Genomic DNA, 16,216 nt, shown 5'->3' with positions numbered 1-16,216 from the left:
CCATTTACTAGTCAGATTTTAGTCACGGAGATATTTTTGTCTCGTTTTATTATTCATATTTATTCATATTTGCTTCTGAGTCTATTTAGTCAGTTATAGTCTCGTCAACCGCCACTGAAAAATAGGTGTTTGACTAATATTTACGTCATTATTTTTGTTGACGAAATTAACACTGGTTTGACATCATACCTTGTACTTAAGCCTTAAAGCATTCCTGTAAAGAAACTACTACTGTATCACATAGGGCTTCTCTCTCTCTCTTTCTTTCTTTCATTATTTCTTTCTCTATCAGGGGGCAGGTATAAGAAGGAGGTACTTGTTGATGGCAACAGTCACATTTTGCTGATCAGGGAGGAGACAGGACCCCCGGATGCACAGGTAGGTGAAGGCTTTACTGACTGCAGACTGATGAGTAGTGCCCCCCTTAAAACACATGGAGTTGACAGGAGTTCACTCTGACACGTTGGACTGTTTAACTCTTCTCACCTGTTATTTTTATGTTCTCCTCTGACAACTCTCTCTTTCACTTGTTCTCTCCCCATTTGTTCCCTATTACCTCCTTTACGGTACCCTCTCCCCTCATCTCCAGATGGCTAGCTGGGTGGACGGGGTCATCCTGGTCTTCAGTCTGGAGAATGAGGCCAGTTTCCAGGAAGTGTACAGGAACTACAGCGAGCTTGGCATCCACCGCAACATCGCTGAGATCCCCTTCATAGTGGTAGGAACCCAGGGTAAGACTCCACCCATACAAACTCTCTATGACAGGGGTGAGCAAACATTTTCAGCTCGAGACCCAAATTAGAAATTGACTGTCCTCCCGTGACCCAAATCATCATAAAGATGCATTCACATAACTTGATGCCCACCTCTAACATGTCCAGGGCCCACTTTGGGTCCCGACCCATAGTTTAAGAAACCCTGCTCTATATTATACTAAAGATAACATCTGTATGGGTTTCTAAATGTTTATTAAGGTTTCTAATAGGATGTAGTTGATGTAGTTCCTCCTTCCTCCAGATAAAATCACCAGCACCAACCCTCGGGTGATAGAGGATGCCAAGGCTAGACAGCTGTGTTCAGACGTCAGGCGCTGTACCTACTACGAGACCTGCGCTACCTACGGCCTCAACGTCAACCGCGTCTTCACCGAGGGTGAGGACACACACACACACACAAACACACACACACTGCTCATTTTTTCTGTTGTTTCAGTACAATGTAGCTGGAATTTGAATCAATAAACCAATTTGAATTAATTTCACATTCATCTATATCAGCATCTAGATTAGAAAGATGACTGTCTAAGAAGGGTAATGTTTGTTTTTGTCCTCTCTCTACTTACCACAGCTGCCCAGAAGATCATGGCAGTGAAGAAGCAGGCAGCTCTACTGGCCTCCTGTAAATCCCTGCCCAACTCCCCCAGTCACTCTGGAGGCTCTACCCCAGTGTCAGGCATCTTCCCTGGTCAGGTACAGCAGCAGCTCTGGCCTCCAGTCCTTCATACTGGAGATAAGACACTGGTCCAAATCAATAGGATGGTAATGTTGGACAGGAGTGTACAGATCCGTGTTAATTTAGATTTTTCCACATATTCAGCTGTCTTTGCCCTCTGTAATCTCTCTCTCTTTTGTCCTTTTTGTTGTCTGTCACTCTTTCTGTTTCTTTGTTTTTGTTTCTCTCTCTCAGGCCAGTAATGGTGGTCAGAGCAGTGACTACTCGTCCTCTCTGCCCTCCACCCCAGTGATCAGTCATAAGGAGATCGGTGGGGCAGCAGGGGGGGAGAGGCTGGGCAGCGCCACCCCAGGGTCTGTCCGCAGTGCCCCACGGCGACGCACTGGCTCCCGCTTCACGGTAACATACCAACCAACCACAAACACACACTTTTACTGTTTTAGATTCCTCATTGACCCATCCATAACCCTCTCTCAGGTCCCCTGTGCTTTCTTTGAAATGTAATCTTTTTAGGTCTCTTCATGGATTATAGTCCCAATGTTAGGTCTCTTTATGGATTATAGTCCCTATTTTAGCTCTCTTCATGGATTATAGTCCCTATTTTAGCTCTCTTCGTGGATTATAGTCCCAATTTTAGCACTCTTCATGCATTATAGTCCCAATTTTAGCTCTCTTCATGGATTATAGTCCCAATTTTAGCTCTCTTCATGAATTATAGTCCCAATTTTAGCACTCTTCATGCATTATAGTCCCAATGTTAGCTCTCTTCATGGATTATAGTCCCTATTTTAGCTCTCTTCATGGATTATAGTCCCTATTTTAGCTCTCTTCGTGGATTATAGTCCCAATTTTAGCACTCTTCATGCATTATAGTCCCAATGTTAGCTCTCTTCATGGATTATAGTCCCTATTTTAGCTCTCTTCATGGATTATAGTCCCAATGTTAGCTCTCTTCATGGATTATAGTCCCTATTTTAGCTCTCTTCATGGATTATAGTCCCAATTTTAGCTCTCTTCGTGGATTATAGTCCCAATTGTAGCTCTCTTCGTGGATTATAGTCCCAATTTTAGCTCTCTTCGTGGATTATAGTCCCAATTGTAGCTCTCTTCGTGGATTATAGTCCCAATTTTAGCTCTCTTCGTGGATTATAGTCCCAATTGTAGCTCTCTTCGTGGATTATAGTCCCAATTTTAGCTCTCTTCGTGGATTATAGTCCCAATTTTAGCTCTCTTCCTGGATTATAGTCCCAATTTTAGCTCTCTTCATGGATTATAGTCCCTATTTTAGCTCTCTTCATGGATTATAGTCCCAATGTTAGCTCTCTTCATGGATTATAGTCCCAATGTTAGCTCTCTTCATGGATTATAGTCCCTATTTTAGCTCTCTTCGTGGATTATAGTCCCAATTTTAGCTCTCTTCGTGGATTATAGTCCCAATTTTAGCACTCTTCATGGATTATAGTCCCTATTTTGTGCTTTTTCCTTCACTCTCTGTCTGTATAATAGTTCTCTCTCTCTTTCTTTCTTTCTTTCTTTCTTTCTCTCCCCCCAAATCAAATCAAATTTGATTTGTCACATACACATGGTTAGCAGATGTTAATTTGAGTGTAGCGAAATGCTTGTGCTTCTAGTTCCCAACCATACAGTAATATCTAACAAGTAATCTAACAATTTCACGACAACTACCTTATACACATAAGTATAAAGGAATTAATAAGAATATATACATAGAAATGTATGGATGAGGACCTTCCGGATGGCGCAGTGGTCTAAGGCATTGCATCGCAGTCTAGATGTGCCACCAGAGATTCTGGGTTCGAGCCCAGGCTCTGCCGCAGCCGGCCGTGACCGGGAGGCTCATGGGGCGAAGCACAATTGGCCCAGCGTTGTCCGGGGTTAGGGAGGGTTTGGCAGGCAGGGATATCCTTGTCTCATCGCACACTAGTGACTCCTGTGGCGGGCCGCACGCAGTGCATGTAGCTTGTATAACAGTGTAGATGTTCTGTCCCCTCAAAATAACTCAACACACAGCCATTAATGTCTAAACTGCTGGCAACAAAAGTAAGTACACACCTAAGTGAAAATGTCCAAATTGGTCCCAATTAGCCATTTTCCCTCCCCGGTGTCATGTGACTCATTAGTGTTACAAGCAAGTGTGTTAAATTTGGTCAGGTCGCTAGGTGTGTTTCCTCCGACACATTGGTGCGGCTGGCTTCCGGGTTGGATGTGCATTGTGTCAAGAAGCAGTGCGGCTTGGTTGGGTTGTGTTTCGGAGGACGCATGGCTCTCGACCTTCGTCTCTCCCGAGTCCGTACAGCGATGAGACAAGACAGTAACTACTACTAATTGGATAACACGAAAAAGGGGTAAAGAAATATATGGATGGCCTAACGGCATAGATGGTAGATGGTATAGAGTACAGTATATACAGTATATCACAAAAGTGATATCACACCCTTCACAGTTTTGTAAATATTTGAGTATATCTTTTCATGTGACAACACTGAAGAAATGACACTTTGCTACAATGTAGCTTGTATAACAGTGTAGATTTTCTGTCCCCTCAAAATAACTCAACACACAGCCATTAATGTCTAAACCGCTGGCAACAAAAGTAAGTACACACCTAAGTGAAAATGTCCAAATTGGGCCCAATTAGCCATTTTCCCTCCCGGGTGTCGTGTGACTCATTAGTGTTACAAGGTCTCATGTGTGAATGGGGAGCAGGTGTGTTAAATTTGGTGTCATCGCTCTCACACTCCGTCATACTGACTGGTCACTGGAAGTTCAACATGGCACCTCACGGCAAAGAACTCTCTGAGGATCTGAAAAAAATAATTGTTGCTCTACATAAAGATGGCCTGGGCTATAAGAAGATTGCCAAGACCCTGAAACTGAGCTGCAGCACGGTGGCCAAGACCATACAGCGGTTTAACTGGACAGGTTCCACTCAGAACAGGCCTCGCCATGGTCGGCCAAAGAAGTTGAGTGCACGTGCTCAGCGTCATATCCAGAGGTTGTCTTTGGGAAATAGACATATGAGTGCTGCCAGCATTGCTGCAGAGGTTGAAGGTGTGGGGGGTCAACCTGTCAGTGCTCAGACCATACGCCGTACACTGCATCAAATTGGTCTGCATGGCTGTCATCCCAGAAGGAAGCCTTTTTTAAAGATGATGCACAAGAAAGCCCGCAAACAGTTTGCTGAAGACAAGCAGACTAAGGACATGGATTACTGGAACCATGTCCTTGCTAAAGAAGCTGAGGGTAAAGGTGATGGACTGGTCAAGCATGTCTCCAGACCTAAACCCTATTGAGCATCTGTGGGGCATCCTCAAACGGAAGGTGGAGGAGTGCAAGGTCTCTAACATCCACCAGCTCCGTGATGTCGTCATGGAGGAGTGGAAGAGGACTCCAGTGGCAACCTGTGAAGCTCTGGTGAACTCCATGCCCAGGAGGGTTAAGGCAGTGCTGGAAAATGATGGTGGCCACACAAAATATTGACACTTTGGGCCCAATTTGGAAATTTTCACTTCGGGGCGTACTCACTTTTGTTGCCAGCGGTTTAGACATTAATGGCTGTGTGTTGAGTTATTTTGAGGGGACAGCAAATTTACACTGTTATACAAGCTGTGCACTCACTACTTTACATTGTAGCAAAGTGTCATTTCTTCAGTGTTGTCACATGAGAAGATATACTCAAATATTTACAAAATTTTGTGATATACTGTACATATGAGTAATGTAGGGTATGTAAACATTATATAAAGTGTCATTGTTTAAAGTAGCAAGTGATACATTTATTTAATCCAATTTTGTATTATTTAAGTGGCTAGAGATGAGTCAGTATGTTGGCAGCAGCCACTCAATGTTAGTGATGGCTGTTTAACAGTCTGATGGCCTTGAGATAGAAGCTGTTTTTCAGTCTCTTGGTCCCTGCTTTGATGCACCTGTACTGACCTCACCTTCTGGATGATAATGGGGTGAACAGGCAGTGGCTCGGGTGGTTGTTGTCCTTGATGATCGTTTTGGCCTTCCTGTGACATCGGGTGGTGCAGGTGTCCTGGAGGGCAGGTAGTTTGCCCCCGGTGATGCGTTGTGCAGACCTCACTACCCTCTGGAGAGCCTTACGGTTGTGGGCGGAGCAGCTGCCGTACCAGGCGGTGATACAGCCCGACAGGATGCTCTCGACTGTGCATCTGTAAAAGTTTGGGGGTGTTTTTGGTGACAAGCCGAATTTCTTCAGCCTCCTGAGGTTGAAGAGGTGCTGCTGCGCCTTCTTCACCACGCTGTCTGTGTGGGTGGACCATTTCAGTTTGTCCGTGATGTGTACACCGAGGATCTTAAAACTTTCAACCTTCTCCACTACTGTCCCGTCGATATGGATAGGGGGCTGCTCCCTCTGCTGTTTCCTGAAGTCCACGATCATCTCCTTTGTTTTGTTGACATTGAGTGGGAGGTTATTTTCCTGACACCACACTCCGAGGGCCCTCACCTCCTCCCTGTAGGCCGTCTCGTCATTGTTGGAAATCAAGCCCACCACTGGAGTGTCGTCTGCAAACTTGATGATTGAGTTGGAGGCGTGCGTGGCCATGCAGTCATGGGTGAACAGGGAGTACAGGAGAGGACTGAGAATGCACCATTGTGGGGCCCCAGTGTTGAGGATCAGCGGCAGGAGATGTTGTTTCCTACCTTCACCACCTGGGGGCGACTCGTCAGGAAGTCCAGGACCCAGTTGCACAGGGCGGGGTCGAGACACAGGATCTCGAGCTTAATGACGAGTTTGGAGGGTACTATAGAGTTAAATGCTGAGCTGTTGTCGATGGACAGCATTCTCTCTCCCTCTCTCTCTGTTTTCTCTTTACCTGCTTATTCTTGTTGTTTTATGCCATGTCTGCAGGGCCGTAGGGGCAGTGACTCGGAGAGGAGGAGTACAGACGGTAAGATAGGAGACCTGGGTAGTGGACGCTCCATCCCCATCAAACAGGTAGGTCACAGACAGACAGTATATCCTGTAGGAGCTGTATGCTCCCTTCTGTAGAGAGAGGAACTGACAGTAGTCTATAGGAGCTCATCACAGACAATGAACTAACATCATGGAGCTAGGAGAGGGATTTGACTTACCTTTGAGAATTTTGTTGAGGTAGATTTTGTAGAAGCCTGCTATGCTCTTTTGGCATAAGGAGCATAACAAAGAACAGATAAAGAATGTGTGTCTTATCCTTGTCTCCTCTCCTATGTCCGTCATCCCTGTCTCCCTCCACCAGAGCATCCTGCTGAAGCGCAGTGGGAACTCTCTCAACAAGGAATGGAAGAAGAAATACGTCACGCTGTCCAACAACGGCATGCTCTCTTATCACTCCAGCGTCAACGTGAGTCAATGCACTGACACTAAGTGCTACACCATATTCCAGCTGTTTGTATTGACACACATAAAGAGCTGACCAGGGACATGCATTTATGATAGAGCTTCCACATGACCAGTCAGGAAAATCCTCTGGCTCTATTACAAAGACTTTGGAATATGGTTGGATATTGAATCTCATTGAATCCCTGAGTTGGCTACATTGTTATAGTTTGTATAACCTGCTGAACACCATTTTGAATCTCAGAATGGGTTGGACCATGCTACAGTAACATTATATATGTTTGAAATATCTGCTGTAATGGTTGGCCTTTCCACCTGACCTGACAGGACTACATGCAGAATGTCCATGGGAAAGAGATGGACCTGCTGAGGGTGACTGTGAAGGTGCCAGGGAAACGCCCGCCCCGTGCTGGTGCCGTCCCTTCCTGTGGTCCTCCGCCCGGCCTCAACGGCCTGGTCAAAGACGTCCAGGGGCCTGAGGGGGCCAGCGCGGGTGAGAGGAGCTCCAATAGGGGTGTGCCGACATGGCCGTACTCGGATTTGTAATCGTATCCATAAATTGACAGTTGATAGTCGGATCTATTCGGATGATAATCGCGATCGGAAAGAACGTGTTTTAATATGCTTTAAGTAGATGTTGGCAAAATACTCACTGCAAAAGCGCTGCAGATTAGAAGCAGCGCGCGGAAGGGGTGTGTGTGTGTGTGTGTGTGTCTTTGTGTGTGTTCAACTTGCAGTGGGCTGCCAAGTTTGCTGTCACTCAGTCAGAATTAGCATCGGCATCTTTTTCGCTACCCTTTCCCCATTTGTTAGATATTATGCACATTAATAGCTTGATAGTAAACGTCCTGGCCATGTGATTTATTCTAGTAGGATGCAACAGCAATCTACAGTGCATTCAGAAAGTATTCAGACCCCTTGACCTTTCCCACATTTTGTTATGTTACAGCCTTATTCTAAAATGGATTCAATTGTAATTTTTTTCTCATCAATCTACACACATTACCCATAATGACAAAGACAAAAGAGGTTTTTAGAAATGTTTGCAAATTTATTACAAATAAAAAACTGAACTATTACATATACATAAGTATTCAGACCCTTTACTCAGTACTTTGTTGAAGCACCTTTGGCAGTGATTACAGCCTTGAGTGTTCTTGGAGATGATGCTACAAGCTTGACACACTTGTATTTGGGAAGTTTCTCCCATTCTTTTCTGCAGATCCTCAAGCTCTGTCAGGTCGGATGGGGAGCGTCGCTGCACAGCTATTTTTAGGTCTCCAGAGATGTTAGATTTGGTTCAAGTCCGGGCTTTGACTCATCCACACAAGGACATTCAGAGACTTGTCCCGAAGCCACTCCTGTGTTGTCTTGGCTGTGTGCTTAGAGCCATTGTCCTGTTGGAAGGTGAACCTTTGCCCCAGTCTGAGGTCCTGAGCGCCCAATAGCAGGTTTTGGATCTCTCTGTACTTTGGTCTGTTCATCTTTCCCTCGATCCTGACTAGTCACCTAGTCCTTGCTGCTGAAAAACATCCCCACAGCATGATGCTACCACCACCATGCTTCACCGTAGGGATGGTGCCAGGTTTCCTCCAGATGTGACGCTAGGCATTCAGGCAAAAGTGTTCAATCCTGGTTTCATCAGACCAGAGAATCTTGTTTCTCATGATCTGAGTCTTTAGGTGCCTTTTTGGCAAACTCCAAGTGGGCTGTCATGTGCCTTTTACTGAGGAGTGGCTTCCGTCTGGCCACTCTACCATAAAGGCCTGATTGGTGGAGTCCTGCAGAGATGGTTGCCCTTCTGGAAGTTTCTCCCATCTCCACAGAGGAACTCTGGAGCCCTGTCAGAGTGACCATTAGGTCCTTTCCCCCCCGATTGCTCAATTCGGCTGGGTGGCCAGCTCTAGGAAGAGTCTTGGTGATTCCAAACTTTTCCTATTTAAGAATGATGGAGGCCACTGTATTCTTGGGAACCTTCATGCTGTAGAAATTATTTGGTACCCTTCCCCAGATCTGTGCCTCGACACAATCCTGTCTAGGAGCTCTACGGACAATTCCGTCGACCTCATGGCTTGGTATTTGCTCTGACATGCACTGTCAACTGTAGGACCTTATATAGACAGGTGTGTGCTTTCCAAATCATGTCCAATCAATTGAATTTACCACAGGTGGACTCCAATCAAGTTGTAGAAACTTGATTGGAGTCATGATCAATGGAAACAGGATGCACCTGAGCTCAATTTCGATTCTCATAACAAAGGATCAGAATACTTACAGTGGCAAGAAAAAGTATGTCGACCCTTTGAAAATACCTGGATTTCTGCATAAATTGGTAATAAAATGTCATCTGATCTTCATCTAGTTCAAAACAATTAGACAAACACAGTCTGCTTAAACTAATGACACACAAACAATTATACGTTTGTCTTTATTGAACACACCGTGTAAACATTCACAGTGCAGGGTGGGAAAAGTATGTGAACCCTTGATTAAATACTGGTTTGGCAGCAATAACCTCAACCAAAAGTGTTCTGTAGTTGCGGATCAGACCTGCACAGCGGTCAGGAGGAATATTGGACCATTCCTCTTTACAAAACTGTTTCAGTTCAGCAATATTCTTGGGATGTCTGGTGTGAACTGCTCTCTTGAGGTCATGCCATAGCATCTCAGTCTGGTTGAGTTCGGGACTCTGACTGGGACACTCCAGAAGGACTATTTTTCTGTTTGACCCATTCTGTTGTTGATTTACTTTTGTGTTTTGGGTCGTTGTCCTGTTGCATCACCCAACTTCTGTTGAGCTTCAATTGGCGGACAGATAGCCTTACATTCTCCTGCAAAATGTCTTGATAAACTTAGGAATTCATTTTCCCGTCTGATAGCAAACTGTCCAGGCCCTGAGGCGGCAAAAGCAGCCCCAAACCATGATGTTCCCTTCACCATACTTTACAGCTGGGATGAGGTTTTGATGTTGGTGTGCTGTGCCTTTTCTTCTCCAAACGTAGTGTTGTGTGTTCCTTCCCAAAAACTCAACTTTACTTTCATCTGTCCACAGAATATTTAGCCAGTAACGCTGTGGAACATCCAGGTGCACTTTTGCAGACCTCAGACGTGCAGAAATGTTTGTTTTTAGACAGCAGTGGCTTCTTCCGTGGTGTCCTCCCATGAACACCATTGTTGTTTAATGTTTTACGTGTCTTGGACTCGTCAACAGAGATGTTAACATGCTCCAGAGATGTCTGTAAGTCTTTAGCTGACACTCTACGATTCTTCTTAACCTCATTGAGATCTGCGCTGTGCTCTTGCAGTCATCTTTGCAGGACGGCCACTCCTAGGGAGAGTAGCAACAGTGCTGAACATTCTCCATTTATAGACAGTTTGTCTTACCGTGGACTGATGAACATCAAGGCTTTTAGAGATACTTTTGTAATCCTTTCCAGCTTTATGCAAGTCAACAATTCTTAATCTTAGGTCTTCTGAGATCTCTTTTGTTCGAGGCATGGTTCACATCAGGCAATGCTTCTTGTGAATAGTTTTTTTTATAGGGCAAGGCAGCTCTAACCAACATCTCCAATCTCGTCTCATTGATTGGACTCCAGGTTAGCTGCCTCCTGACTCCAATTAGCTTTTGGAGACGTCATTAGCCGAGGGGTTCACATACTTTTTCCAACCTACACTGTGAATGTTTAAATGATGATTTCAATATAGACAAGAGAAATACAATAATTTGTGAGTTATTAGTTTAAGCAGACTATGTTTGTCTATTGTTGTGACTTAGATGAAGATCAGATAACATCTGATGACCAATTTATGCAGAAATCCAGGTAATTCCGAAGGGTTCACATACTTTTTCTTACCACTGAATGTGAATAAGGTATTTTATTTTTTAAATAAATGTTCAAACATTTCTACAAATCTGTTTTCAATTTGTCATTATGGACTATTGTGTGTAGATTGATGAGAAAAAACATATATTTAATTCATGTTAGAATAAGATTGTAACGTAACAAAATGTGGAAAAAGTCAAGGCGTCTGAATACTTACCGAATGCACTGTAAATGATCAGCCCGAAAACATGGAAGGAAATCTGATTAGGTGAAATTATGAAGGGAGTGGACGGAGAAATACAGCAGGATCAACGTACAACCCACCCTTCTCTTTACAACCAGCCAGTTGAGTTATTCAGACCACGTAGAACCTTGCACATGACTGACTAGCATGAGAAAGATGTGTGCTGGCACTCAAATGTTTTTTTTCTTCCAATCACCGATAATTACAAAAAATACTTTGATCATAATCGCATGCAGAAAATTGTCCATACTTGTTTTTGTCTGACTACTCGGCACACCCTAGGCTCCAAAAGGACAGCCAATCGTCTCTGAACCTAATCTAGAGCCTCCTCGCTCTAGCCGTCTTGGTCTCTCACTGTTTTTCATTCTCCCTGTAACTTACTCTTCTTCACACCTTTCTTTCATCCATCTCTCTCACTTATGTCATAGAACAGAAATAAGCACTTTACATTTTTTGTGTGTGATCTACATTACAATATCTATACATTATTTGGTTTGATCACTGAATTGTCATGAGTGTCTTTATGTAATATCTCTTTGAAATATGATGCTCTCTCCCCCATAGTCCCTGGTAGTGGTAGTAACCTCCTGCCCGTAGAAGAGGGGGCGGGAGGAGGGTTGTCTCCTGGGGGGAACAGAGCGGTGCAGCGCTGCCCCTCTACTCTCTCTAACAAGCCCCAAAGCATGGGTACGTACGCCACCCTGGTCCTCTGTGAATTATTTTGTCCCTTTTGAATTTACTTACTAGTGTAATCTTATTTGAGTCATTGTAGATATTCGTTTAAAAAAAACTTTTATACCATATGGCACAAACTTATTTCCTGTGCTTGTGTGACTGTGGCAGACTCTGCCATCGAAGGGGTGTCCAGACCCTCCTCCTATAAAGATACAGGCCCAGCCTCCCCAATGGTTGACAGGAAGAAGCATCGCAGGAAGAAGAGCATGAACCAGAAAGGAGACGTAGCCATTGGCCAAGCAGATGGTAAGCTTCCAACACAGTGTATTCATGGTTTAGTGAGGTGAAACATTCAGAACATTGCAGATATAAATGTATGTGAAATCAGATGTTTCCCTACTCATAACAGATAATCATATATTTTCTGCATATTACATTTCTCTCTGAACATTGCACATTGAATTCTGCCACCATATAGACTGGGAGTGAATCAGAAAGGGGTCAATACTGAACAGATGTATAAAGAAAAAGCTTAGTCTCAACTCAGTCTATGCCCTTCTGCTGGAATTTCTACTTATTCTCTCCAAAATATCTGCCTTTATCACTTTTATCTATTTTGTCTTCCTCTCATTTCCTCCTGTGTTCCTTTATTCTCTCTCTCTCTCCCTGCTTCCCTGGGACGTCTGATCTGCTAATCTCATACCCTGTAGCAAAGCGCAAAATGTGGAAACTAAAAAGCTTTGGTAGCTTAAGAAACATAAACAAGACAGGTAATGAGGAACTCTTGTCTGTCTGTCAGCCCTGTTTGTCTGTCTGTTTCTGTGTGCCTGTCAGCCATGCTTTTCATCCTGTCTGACTCTCTGCTTTTTAGTTTGTCAACTTGTCTGTCAGTGTCTGCTTTTATTGAGCAGCCTCTCGAGTCTGTCTCTAAGACAAAGCACTTACTGTATCTCCATTCTGTAAAAGACTTCTCTCCATATACTCCATACTTCTGCATTTGTCCACCATGACAGCAATGCAATAATGCATGCCGATGTCTACTTAGCAGGTACGTTCCGTTTGGAGATCCACCACCAATCATCATTGTGATGGAGGACGTAACCCTCTGAACCCACAGTGTGGTACTTTGTTATGAGTTCATCCTGACCGTGTGACCTGATTGGAACCAATGTTGTATTCCTGGTCAGGTCACATGGTCAGGGAAAACGTCATGATTTGACTGTCTCTAATACAAGTCTGTGTACTGTATGTGTTCTGTCATCAGACGAGGATAACTTTGACTTTCTGATCGTGTCGAGCACGGGCCAGACGTGGCACTTCGAGGCCCAGAGTGTGGAGGAGAGGGACTCCTGGGTGACGGCCATCGAGAGCCAGATCCTGGCCAGTCTGCAGCTGTGTGAGAGCAGCAAGAACAAGGCAAGGATGCAGACGAACACACACATACGCACACATGCACACACACACGCATGAATGCACGCACGCACACACACACAGACACACACTACAAGAAAATATCTGTGTCTGGCAAAGTGTTTGTGTTGGAAACCAGCTGTCACTGAGGAGAGACTAATTGTGTGTGTGTTCCCCAGGCTCGTAAGAACAGCCAGAGTGAAGCTGTGGCACTGCAGGCTATCCGTAACGCCAAGGGCAACAGTCTCTGTGTGGACTGTGAAGCACCTAGTAAGTAATTTATTAGGGATGGTTGTATCTCTCTGTGCTGCCCTTAATATCTCTCTATTCTCTTTCCTTTCGTGCTCTACTGCTTTTTCTCCTTTCTTGGTCCCTCATCCATCTTCCAGATGTCACTGAGCTTGGTTTTCAGTGTGGGTGGAACCCCCTCCGTTCTCCATATCCTTCCACTCTTTCTCCCATATACATCCTACTCATGCAGTTTCAACCCAGAATAAAACTGTACTGTAAGACCGGTACTCTAATCCCATCTCTGTTTGCTCTCTGTTACTCCAATGCATGCAGTTTCAACCCAGCCTAAAAACTGTACACGTTTTAGTCTATTATATAGACTGATCCCAGACCTAACTGTGTCTTCTCTCTCAGACCCAACATGGGCCAGTCTGAACCTGGGGGCTCTGATCTGCATTGAGTGTTCAGGAATCCACAGGAACCTGGGCACCCACCTGTCCCGTGTCCGCTCTCTGGACCTGGACGACCTGCCCAGAGAACTCACCCTGGTGTTGGGTGCCATCGGCAACCACCTGGCCAACAGCATCTGGGAGGGACGTACGCTGGGCCGCAGAAAACCCACGCCCGACGCCACACGGTGAGGACTGGGGGACAGGGGAGAGAGACACTGGGGGACAGAGTATAGGACACTTAATGTGTAAATAAGTGGCAAGCTTGCTGGACTGCAGTTGCAGTATTAGTTGTAGTTGTTGATGTTGTTGTAGAAGAGGAGGCAGTTGCGTTGATAGAAGTGCTAGAGCTAGTAGTAGAAATAGGAGATGTGAAGGTGTCTGACTACATACACCTGCCTGTATTCACACACTCCGTTCCCTTTGTAACCGTGTCTCTGTGACTGTCCTTGTGTCTCTGTCACCATGTGTGTCTGTTTCTGGTCCCAGAGAGGAGCGGGAGTCATGGATCCGAGCCAAGTACGAGCAGAGGTTGTTTGTGGCTCCGCTGGCCCTGCCCTCCTCCAGTCAGGGGTTAGAGGTCAACATGCTGTCAGCCAGTCTGCTGGCGGCCGTGATGGAGAGGGACCTCCCCCGCCTGCTCCTTCTCCTGGCCCATAGCACCAAGGATGACATCAATGCCCCCCTTCCCCCAGGGGGTCACCTCTCTCCACCCCCCCCTGCTGCCTCCCCCAGCCCTCCCCTGGAGGGCTCCCTCCGGCCGCCTTGCTCTGCGCTGCACGCCGCCTGCCAGCTCGCCGACGTGGTCATGACCCAGCTGCTGGTCTGGGTGAGAGAGCGTCCCTCCTATAATCTCTTCATCCTGCTTTTCCATTTTTTTGTCTTTCATCCATTCTCGGTTTGAGGTATCATGACATCATTCCACTACAGTCAAAGAATGGCAGAAATAACTTGCAGTTAAAGTCGGAAGTTTACATACACTTAGGTTGGAGTCATTGAAACTTGTTTTTCAACCACTCCACAAATTTCTTGTTAACAAACTATAGTTTTGGCAAGTTGATGAGGACATCTACTTTGTGCATGACACAATACATTTTTCCAACAATTGTTTACAGACAGATTGTTCACTTATAATTCACTGTATCACAATTCCAGTGGGTCAGAGGTTTACAGACACTAAGTTGACTGTGCCTTTAAACAGCTTGAAAAATTCCAGAAAATTATGTCATGACTTTAGAAGCTTCTGATAATTGACATCATTTGAGTCAATTGGAGGTGTACCTGTGGATGTATTTCAAGGCCTACCTTCAAACTCAGTGCCTCTTTGCTTGACATCATGGGAAAATCTAAAGAAATTAGCCAAGACCTCAGAAAAAAAATTGTTGACCTCTGGTTCATCCTTGGGAGCAATTTCCAAACACCTGAAAGTACCACATTCATCTGTACAAACAATAGTACGCAAGTATAAACACCATGGGACCACACAGCCGTTATTCCGCTCAGGAAGGAGACTCATTCTGTCTCCTAGAGATGAACGTAGTTCGGTGCGAAAAGTGCAAATCAATCCCAGAACAACAGCAAATGACTTTGTGAAGATGCTGGAGAAAACGGGTACAAAAGTATCTATATCAACAGTAAAACGAGTCCTATAAAAAAAGCCAGTCTACGGTTTGCAGCTGCACATGGGGACAAAGATCGTACTTTTTGGAGCAATGTCCTCTGGCCTGATGAAACTAAAATAGAACTGTTTGGCCATAATGACCATCATTATGTTTGGAGGAAAAAGGGGGAGGCTTGCAAGCCGAAGAACACCATCCCAACCATGAAGCACAAGGGTGGCAGCATCATGTTGTGGGGGTGCTTTGCTGCAGGAGGGACTGGTGCACTTCCCAAAACAGATGGCATCATGATGAAAGCAAAATTATGTGGATATATTGAAGCAACATCTCAAGATGTTGTCAGGAAGTTAAAGCTTGATCGCAAATGGACAATGACCCCAAGCATACTTCCAAAGTTTTGGCAAAATGGCTGAAGGACAACAAATTCAAGGTATTGGAGTGGCCTTCACAAAGCCCTGACCTCAATCCTATAGAACATTTGTGGGCAGAACTGAAAAAGCATGTGCGAGCAAGGAGGCCTACAAACCTGACTCTGTTACACCAGCTCTGTCAGGAGGAATGGACCAAAATTCACCCAACTTAATTGTGGGAAGTTTGTGGAAGGCTACCCGAAACGTTTGACCCAAGTTAAACTATTTAAATGCAATGGTACCAAATACTAATTGAGTGTATGTAAACTTCTGACCCACTGGGAATGTGATGAAAGAAATAAAAACTCAAATAATTCAATCTCTCTACTATTATTCTGACATTTCACATTCTTAAAATAAAGTGGTGATCCTAACTGACCTAACTGACCGAATTCTTACTAGGATTAAATGTCAGGAATTGTGAAAAACTGAGTTTAAATGTAATTGGCTAAGGTGTATGTCATCTTCCGACTTCAACTGTACAGTGGCTATCACACAGAAGTGACACTTGAACAAAAACAGCTATACATGTGTTTT

At 44.7% G+C, this 16,216-nt stretch overlaps 1 protein-coding gene across 1 annotated transcript in view; it reads left to right on the top strand.

The window, feature by feature from the left end:
• The window catches only part of LOC115140943 (arf-GAP with GTPase, ANK repeat and PH domain-containing protein 1-like), a 28,258-nt gene that overhangs the window by 8,010 nt on the left and 4,032 nt on the right, over positions 1-16,216 (top strand). The window contains exons 4-17 of the mRNA XM_029679468.2: positions 293-378; positions 590-731; positions 1,018-1,152; positions 1,348-1,469; positions 1,687-1,851; positions 6,350-6,436; positions 6,717-6,821; positions 7,145-7,310; positions 11,450-11,572; positions 11,729-11,866; positions 12,825-12,976; positions 13,150-13,240; positions 13,616-13,838; positions 14,140-14,479. Coding sequence (XP_029535328.1) covers positions 293-378; positions 590-731; positions 1,018-1,152; positions 1,348-1,469; positions 1,687-1,851; positions 6,350-6,436; positions 6,717-6,821; positions 7,145-7,310; positions 11,450-11,572; positions 11,729-11,866; positions 12,825-12,976; positions 13,150-13,240; positions 13,616-13,838; positions 14,140-14,479 — 2,075 coding nt within the window. The remainder of the gene's footprint in view (positions 1-292; positions 379-589; positions 732-1,017; positions 1,153-1,347; positions 1,470-1,686; positions 1,852-6,349; positions 6,437-6,716; positions 6,822-7,144; positions 7,311-11,449; positions 11,573-11,728; positions 11,867-12,824; positions 12,977-13,149; positions 13,241-13,615; positions 13,839-14,139; positions 14,480-16,216) is intronic.

This window comes from Oncorhynchus nerka, linkage group LG2 (assembly GCF_034236695.1).
Source record: "Oncorhynchus nerka isolate Pitt River linkage group LG2, Oner_Uvic_2.0, whole genome shotgun sequence".
In the NCBI taxonomy this organism is placed as follows: domain Eukaryota; kingdom Metazoa; phylum Chordata; class Actinopteri; order Salmoniformes; family Salmonidae; genus Oncorhynchus; species Oncorhynchus nerka.
This window is presented reverse-complemented; position numbering and strand designations above follow the sequence as displayed.